This window comes from Anopheles funestus, chromosome 2RL (genome assembly GCF_943734845.2).
Source record: "Anopheles funestus chromosome 2RL, idAnoFuneDA-416_04, whole genome shotgun sequence".
Classification (NCBI taxonomy): domain Eukaryota; kingdom Metazoa; phylum Arthropoda; class Insecta; order Diptera; family Culicidae; genus Anopheles; species Anopheles funestus.
The window spans coordinates 1,554,464-1,564,034 of record NC_064598.1 but is presented as its reverse complement, the minus strand read 5'-3'; the positions used below and the strand labels follow the sequence as shown (position 1 = coordinate 1,564,034).

General features: G+C 44.2%; 1 protein-coding gene across 1 annotated transcript; it reads left to right on the top strand.

Moving 5' to 3' along the window:
- Window positions 1-358: 358 nt before the first annotated feature.
- On the top strand, window positions 359-9,347 carry LOC125764411 (mucin-5AC-like). Its single transcript, XM_049428633.1, has 3 exons — window positions 359-881; window positions 964-2,223; window positions 3,187-9,347. The coding sequence occupies exons 1-3, from the start codon at window positions 785-787 to the stop codon at window positions 5,367-5,369; spliced, it is 3,540 nt and encodes a 1,179-aa protein (XP_049284590.1). The 5' UTR covers window positions 359-784; the 3' UTR covers window positions 5,370-9,347.
- The last annotated feature ends 224 nt before the right edge of the window (window positions 9,348-9,571 follow it).

Below are 9,571 nucleotides of genomic sequence, written 5' to 3'. Positions count from 1 at the left end.
ATCATTCTTTCAGAGTAGCTCAATAAGAACAAGCTACGTATTGATCGATTAGTGTGTTTGTATACATTGCCAACACACGTTCCTGAAACAAATAACGTGTGACGTAAATGGCGAATGATCGAATGTTTATATTTTCGGTCGATGTCTCTTCTGTGTACATAAATCCTGTAAAGCATTAATGAAAGGGAATGTTTCAAGGAAGTTTTGTCGTTATAAATGTTTACAGACACCTTTCTTAACCAGGCCTAGATATTCCTAGATTATTGTTCTCCGCGCATACATCTTTCCACTGGACCGCGCCCTCGCAGATAAGTGTAGTCAACAAGAAGTCTATTGTCTGTTCTGCTAAAAGCTGTAAGTTGGTGCCATCTACGGATAATGTAGATGTTTATAATCTGTCCAGTTTATCGGTTAAAGAGGCATAGCACTATGAGTATCAAAGAGAACAATTATAATACATCGCGTCGTTTGCAAACTGTGTTTGCAATATTTTGGAGAAAGTATTCCTGATCGTGTTTTTCGATATACAATGAAGTAGATTGTAATTCTTATATGTTTGATTGTACGATCAATGTAGGGTCGTTCAATATACCAAGGTCGATAAATAATCATTTCTTTTGATTTTACCTGCCTCACACTTACGTGTGAAAAGTTTTGTTTGTTTTGTATATTTTGGCAAAAACATAGCCATAGATGGCGTATTTTTTGCAAAATTCCTATATAAAGCAAGTAGATCATAGTTCGATTGTAGCATTCAATATCTTGTGCCACACTTGAAGAGAGAATGAAGAAAAGTCTTTTGTTAACGTTTACTTTAGCAGCATGTCTGCTAATCAGTCAAGTGCAGGCTCAAGCTACTGTGGCTATACAAGTAGGAGGAAGTAAGTATAGGCGTTAGGAGTATTAGAAACTTCCAGCTATGAATGGATCATGGATCAATCGATTATGTATTTCACACAATAGGTACAATTACTGTCGCTTCGAGCGATATTAACACCATTTTGGCAATAGTAGCAGCACTGCAAGCAACAACCACCACTGCAGCAGCTACAACCACAGTGGCTGGAGCGACAACAACTACTGTTGCACCCACTACTACTACCACCACTGTTGCACCAACTACTACTACCACTACTGCTGCGCCCACTACTACTACTACTACTGCTGCGCCAACTACTACTACCACTACTGCTGCGCCAACTACTACTACCACCACTGTTGCACCAACGACTACTACAACAACGGCAGCACCAACTACTACTACCACTACTGCTGCACCAACCACGACGACCACTACTGCTGCACCAACCACGACGACCACTACTGCAGCGGCAACAACTGCCCCCACGACTACAACAACTGTAGCTGCAACCACTACAACAGGGGCTCCTATTACCGTAACTGTAACCGTTAATGGAGCTAGTGTTGCTGTATCCTCTACGAATAATTCATTGGTAAGCGTAGTTCTTCAAATTATTTCGAGCTTGACAGCAACAACTACAACGACCGCAGCGACAACGACTACTACAACGGCGGCGACTACTACAACTGCTGCTGCAACAGTGGTGGCAGCAGCTGCTACAACGACTACTACTGCTGCAACGACTACTACCACTGCTGCTCCAACAACGACTACGACAACTGCTGCCACTACTACCACTACTACCGTTGCTCCAACCACAACGACGACTACGGCTGCACCGACCACAACCACCACTACTACCGCCGCAACTACGACCACTACCAGGAGAACGTGTGGTACACATCCTCCAATTGGAGGTTTGAGGGGAGGTTTCGGTATTGTAGGCGGTATTGGCCCGCTTGGCTTTGGATTGGGTGTTCGAGGAGGAGTTGGCGGGTTTGGAGCACCACAAGTCGGAGGATTCGGAATCCTACCAGCGGTTGGTAACGTAGCCCGTACCCTTGTGGGTACTGGACTGAACGTAGTGGGTTCTGCAGCGAACTTAGCTGGAAATGTAGTTGGTGCAGTTGGTAACGTAGCGGGTGGATTGCTAGGAGGATTGAGCAATGCCGCAGCTGGAATCGGCAGTGGTTTAAATGCAGGATTGAACGCAGGATTGAGCGCAGGAGTAAACACAGGATTGAGCGCAGGAGTAAACACAGGATTAAGCGCAGGAGTGAACGCTAGAGTAGGAGCTGGCTTCGGTGGACATGTTCATGGACATGGCCGTTTCGGTGGAGGGTTCCGTGCGGGTTTCTTGGGTTAAGCGGTGTAGAGAAAATGTATTGCAATGCAAGTAAATAATATAATCAGCAGAAGAATAAAAAATCCATGCAACAAATATACATATACGATTTTATTTTAAACACATACTTCACAAGGCTAGTGACAACATGTTATGATGCAGTCTTAGACAAATAATCCGAACCTTTAATAATTTGATGAAAAATGCAACAATGGCATTTATGTGGGTTGATCAAGAAAAATTTACAATAGGGACATTGAAATATTTTTAAAAAAATATTTCCCCAAGCAATGTTAACGAATTTGGAACAAAATGTTCCATTCCACTAAATCGGGTTATTTTTCGCAGAGTGCAAAGTCGTAAGTTATTGTTATTGTTCTATATACTGCAGTACTTCTAGAATTTTTTCAGGCTGGTTTTGAATGATACTCTTGTTGTTTCTTTCTTAATCAATAATGAGTCTTTTGTATCATCGATCGAACTTTGAACGTTCAAAAGCGGTTTAAACTAAATGTGGCAGCCATTGACGTGATCGGATTGTAGATATATTTTGATCCTCTTGCGACTATAATGACTTTTCATTCATTGGACAAAGTTGTTCATGCGTGATGGATACCTGCAAAAAGCATAACAATGAACACTGTTATTTTAAGAATACATCTGCGGAAAATGGTCTCAACACGTTCTATATAGCTGATATGTTCGTGTGCGCATATGTTCTGAACTAGATGTATATAAAGCGGTTTTTGGTCCTTCAGTCTTTAGAACCTATCCTTCGATAGCTGCCGTGCAGTGAACAAAATGAAGAACTATTTGGCTTCTCTGGTGCTTGCCGTGTGTCTCCTCACCGGCCCTGTCGCTAGCCAATCTGCCACGGTTTCAATCAATATTGGAGGAAGTAAGTGCTACGAAAAGTGTTAAGTGATTGTGATTGGATTTATAAAATTAATACGTTTTTCTTCAATTGCAAATATGTTAGGTGTTATCACCATAGCATCGTCGGATCTTACGACGATTTTGGCCATTATAGCATCGCTGCAAGGTACAACAACTACTAGTATTATTCCCACAACAACTACGACAGCAGCAACGACAACAGCATCTACTACGGTTGCTACAACTGCTGCTACAACAACGGCAGCCACAACTGCAGCTACAACTGCAGCAACTACAGCAGCCACAACCGCCGCTACGACAGCAGCTACAACTGCTGCTACAACAACGGCAGCCACAACTGCAGCTACAACTGCAGCAACTACAGCAGCCACAACCGCCGCTACGACAGCAGCTACAACTGCTGCTACAACAACGGCAGCCACAACTGCAGCTACAACTGCAGCAACTACGGCAGCCACAACCGCCGCTACGACAGCTGCTACAACTGCAGCTACAACCGCTGCTACGACTGCAGCTACAACCGCAGCCACAACCGCTGCTACTACTGCAGCTACAACTGCTGCTACAACAACAGCAGCTACAACTGCTGCTACAACCGCTGCTACGACTGCAGCCACAACCGCCGCTACTACTGCAGCAACTACAGCAGCCACAACTGCAGCAACTACGGCAGCCACAACTGCTGCTACAACCGCCGCTACGACAGCAGCTACAACTGCTGCTACAACAACAGCAGCTACAACCGCAGCTACAACTGCAGCAACTACGGCAGCCACAACTGCTGCTACAACCGCCGCTACGACAGCAGCAACTACAGCAGCTACTACCGCAGCAACAACAGCTGCTACAACTGCAGCTGCAACTGCTGCTACAACAACCGCTGCTACGACTGCAGCAACTACAGCAGCTACTACCGCAGCAACAACAGCTGCTACAACTGCAGCAACTACTGCTGCCACAACTGCTGCTACTACTACCACTACTGCCGCAACAACAACGACAACTGCTGCTACTACTACTACTACTACTACTGCTGCAACAACAACGACGGCTACACCAAGTGTCACTATCACACTTAGTATAAATGGAAATGCAATTACAATTGTGGGTTCTAGTACAGGCTTGGTGAATTTGTTAACGCAAATTTTGGCTAGTTTGACAAGTACGACTACCACGGCTGTTCCGACTACCACGACTACTACTGCTGCACCAACTACCACGACTACTACTGCTGCACCGACCACTACGACAACTACAGCTGCACCAACTACCACGACCACCACAGCTGCACCGACTACCACGACTACTACTGCTGCACCAACGACTACTACCACTACTAGTGCTGCACCGACCACTACGACAACTACTACTGCAGCACCAACTACCACGATTGCCACTAAAACGACAACAAAAGCGTGCGGTGTTGGTATTGGAATTGGAGGTGGAATTAATATTGGTGGGCTTGGAGGAATCGGTGGAAGCATTGCCGTTGGAAGAGGGCTTGGTGGCATTGGCGCCGGCATAAATGTAGGAGCAGGTTTGGGAGGTATCGGCGCCGGAATAGGTGTTAATCTCGGAACCCCAATTTTAGGGCTTGGTACAGGACTTAACGTTGGCGCGGGACTCAATGTAGGCACAGGCCTCAATGTTGGTACTGGCATTCGACCGATCGGATCATTGCTTGGTACAGGACTCAATGTTGGCGCGGGACTCAATGTAGGCTCAGGCCTCAATGTTGGTACTGGCATTCGACCGATCGGATCATTGCTTGGTACAGGACTCAATGTTGGCGCGGGACTCAATGTAGGTTCAGGCCTCAATGTTGGTACTGGCATTCGACCGATCGGATCGTTGCTTGGCACAGGTTTAAACTTGGCTGGCGGTGCGATTAATACGGCTGGTAATGTGGCCGGTGCTGCGCTTAATACGGCTGGTAATTTGGCCGGTACTGCAATTAATACGGCTGGTAGGTTAGCAGGTACTGCTATCAATACGGCTGGTAACTTGGCCGGTACTGCTATCAATACGGCAGGTACTGCTGTTCGAGGAGTAGTTGGAGCCGCTACCAACGTGCTTGGTGCGGCCACAAATGTGGTCGGTAATGTAGCTGGTGGAATTTTGGGAGGGTTAAACAACGGTCTCCAGGCTACCTCTAATCTAGGAGGCAGACTAAATGTCGGTGGCAGTCTTTCCGCGGGCGGTGGCTTCGGAAGCAGCCTTACTGGCGGACTTACCGGACGTCTAGGGTTCGGATTGTCTGGATAAGAAATTTCTCTTGTACAACAATCGAATATCTCTTGACTGAACTTTTGACTTTTTCTATCACCTTAACATGCAATAAAAGCAATTCTGTTTGACCGAACGATGCGACTAAATCATAATGTCTTTTCTTTACTAAAAGTATAAAATAGCTGAGCGATACAGTTAAGGCAAAGAAATGTGAAAACGGTATTTTGATATGTAAATATCGATCTTGCACAACCAGTTTGGTTCGACTTCGTCCAATATGGCATTTGTTTAATGAGATCCCATCTCCGATTGCTTTATCATAGCTTTCAATCTTCAACTGCTATCCAACCACAGCGCTGGTGGTTGTGATGTAATACATCACCAGGTGTCCTTTACTCAGTAAGAAACCGTGGCATCTTGATGTCATTTCATGTTTTACATCTGCTTGAAATCCACCAACCATTACGACGGTCTGAGAGTTCAAGTTTTGTAAATCAATCCAACCGTAATTGGAGAGAGGTTTGGTTGAATTGTCATAGTGTTGCGGCTAATTGCGATCGTTGTAAAATATTTAATGAAGCTCCGTTGCAATACTTCACACAAATCAACGAAAAGACCTTTATTTACTCGCCCCACATTCAAACAAATGAATATAAGAGATTTTACAAAAGCAGACCTTTGTGCTAAGCCAGACGATCAGAAACGTATGGCTTATGTGTGAGTAAAATTGATTTTATAGGTCTTAAAATTGAAAAAATACAATCTAAAGGAAAACATAATGTTTATATTTATATGTCTAAATACGTAGTAATTTTGTACTTTCTGCGAAAAGCAGTGCTAAACATACACTTGTATCTTCACTCTGGAACCGTCTCACAAGTTACAGTGGCTTCTCCTTTGGCTCTCCGTAATCCTATCATATTTTCGGTTGATCCCTGTCAAAACGGAACTGTTTAGCTTGGTTCTGGAACGAAAGGGGCTCGAAAGGGCGCTTCTGGAAGCGACTTTACAAGCTTTCTTTCCGCTTGGAATCCATTGCTGCAGCATTAATACCTGTCCGTACGGTTACCGGTAACGCACAACGTCGGTCCCAAAAGTGTTGGTGGGCATCCAAATGGTCGCTTGAATTTTACCGACAAAACCCTTTTTTTAATCTTTCCAATTTATCACCCCTTTTGTTTTCCAGCAAACGGGCAAACGTTTTATTGAATTAGATGAGAATGAACAAAGATTCGGTAAAAAATCGCCCGAACGTCGTTGGGCTCGTAGTCTCTTAAAAGGGTAGTACAGAGTGCAAAATATGGGTTGGTGGAGTTGGTCGGAATTGTGGGAGTGTGTTTTATATTTTCGGTGCTTTTAATTTCAGAATTGAAGTTTTGTTTCGGGCCCGCTAGAATTCGTGCTGGAGGAACACGTTGATCAATGGTGACAGTGAATTTTTTTTTGTTGTCTGCTTGATAACACTTTTGCTGAATGATAATACCGTCAACATACTGCAAAAATGTGCCATGATTTTTGGCATTATGTATAGAAAGCTCAGCTAAGCTGAAAAACAAACGCTTTTATGTGGTAGTAGTAATGTACGCAAGATAAAGAAACATTGTTCAAGGGGAAAAACATGCTTATTGTGCGGTTCTGTTCTGTTGATGCTTGTGCCCATCTCAAATCCACCGCCATTATGAACGCTTTACACACTATTAGTGAGCTGGTTGGAGAAAGTCTTACAAATAGTGAAACATTGAAGAAAGTCCTTGGCCACTACCTTCAGAGAGCCCTTCTCTTATCGACGTCTTCTCTGCAGGTGCATCGGGAGTGATAGAGCGAGAAATAAACGGTTCACCAATTGCCGTGAAGCAGCACGGATACGACGTAACACGTTTTCCGTTGCATTTCCTTTGTTTCGGAAGTCCGCCTTATTCCGGTGCATATAATTCGTCTACACCCGTCCGGTGTGTAATTAGCAGAAACAAGACAAAGTTTTGCCGAGACGAGTCGAAAACTTGCGCACGCCAAAATATAACCTCGCCGCCACGGCACAAAGTAAAGCGATGATGCCAAGCGCATCCTTCCCTCTTATTTGTCTTTTGAGACCGTCTCGCTGGTCGGGAGACAACCGAGGCGCGAATAATGAAGAATAATTAGACTTTCAGCTAGCAAACGAGTTTCGCGGAACGCTATTTTAAACTAATCATAATTGAATCAATTTCATCGTGGCACCGCGGTACGTTCCGGGTGCAGGGTTCGCACTGCAGCTAGAGCTAGGGCTGTTTGTGGTGCAGCCCTGTCAGTGCTGATGCTGTCGGCTTAATGTCTAGTGGAATTGTCTTTCTTCGCATGCGGTAAAAAAACCGCGACCAATTTTGGGTTGGTATCGATGGATGCCGAAATGTTGTCGGTGACTCAATCCTGGATGATACATAGAATTCGGCGAAACAGAACGCCATCATCATGCTGTTGGGACAACTTTGCGTGTGATACACATCTGGTTAACATACGTATTGGACAAGTTGCGATGAGGCGCACGACATCGTGCTTAGATCATTACTACGGCGACACTGCATCGGGGGTCAAGTGCAATTAGTCAACGGAGCCAATGACGAACGTTGTCCGTATGCTTTTGTGGTTTTAGTGGAAGATATGAGCAAAACCCACGACAAATTGCGTTTCGTGTGGGTTTGAGTGATATGTTAACATAGTTATGAGATAACAATATCCGTCAGCGAACAGTTACAATATTGGAACGCATTTAAATGTTCGATCAATGTTATACCCTTCAGAATTCCGAAACATTCCTTTCGTTCGTCCAGTCGACCGTTCTTTACAACATGTCCAGAACCAGCGAATCGATGAATGTACCAAGCTCGTGTCGCTTTTTTGCGTACACATGTATGAATGTTTGTTTTTAATTTCGTCACTTTTGGACAGCCCGCGGAAGGAAGTAAGGAAACAATTCTTCGATTCTACACCTTCTAATCGTAAGAACCGTCTGGCAAGTGTACTTTTCAACCGATATCTCCGGAAGGGTGCTGGTTTTGCTAGAATGGAATTCAATCTCACGTCACTTTCCCATCGGATCCGAATCCCTTTTTGCCTAGGCCATAGTGTGATGGTTCGATTTACATTCCATTAATCAAAGCGTAAGGAACGTACCGGAAGCGGTAACGATGTGTTCGACCGTCCGTCTGTCCGTCTTCTGAGCAGTACCTTGACAGGATATTCACTGGAGTGACTGGAGTGTTGTCGCGCGTACGGTTGAAATTATCATCGGTCGAACGGTGTGCCCACGGGTGGGCGGACTAGGAAAGCATGGGATTATGCTGAAAAGATTCAAAATCGATTTATTTTGTTGCTTGTTAAACAGATTGTTTCAGTATCCAGTTGCTTCACGGTACCATGTTGCAAGCGAAATTCGCGTGCTGGCAGCACGAAACTCGATAAGAAGGCTTCCGTTGGGTGTTTAGTGTTTGTTACTTGACACTTTCGGTATGGCAAGATGAAAGAAAAGTGTTCGATTTTCTCGTCTTTTGTCGTCCCGCCTATCTAACCCACCCCGCCTTACTTACTGGGGTGCTGTACGAATTTGCACCGCACTGTGTTATTCCGTTCTGTGGAGATTCTTTGCTGTTATTTTTCCAACGCTTTACATCAAACGAATGCAACAACGTTTCCGCTGGTTCAGCTCGCCAGCTCGTTCAGGATCAGCTTTTGGTGATGTAAACCATTTGCATAGGGCATTAGTATGTTGGGAAGTGGGAAATGGGATCAGGAACTGCTAAGCTGATAATATGGGCGGTGGAACGAATGTGTTATGCAACGGTTATGCTAACGAACTTTAAGCTGTTTACATTAACGCGCAATCAGGTAGAGAATTCACAGCCAGCAAAAAATATAGCCATCGTTACAGAAACAGGGCATTAATCTTGTTAATTTCGTGTAACGGAGTTCTCGCTTAAATAATGCATTAGCATTAGGTTTTACGAATAGAGGAATTAAAAATTTTACTTTTACTTTAATTTTATACAGTTTTGTTAATATAAACTGAAAACATTATTATTTTTTGTAAATGAAAAAAGATCACAATGTTGTGGTCTTACGCCTAACGTTGTGTTGATGAAGCAGTTGATCATATTCTATTTATTGGTGTATTGACTGCTCATGCACGTGTCAGCATGTGATGATTCAGAACACACTAGTTGATGATTCTCAGGGAAATGTAAAACGAGAAAGAAATAAACCGC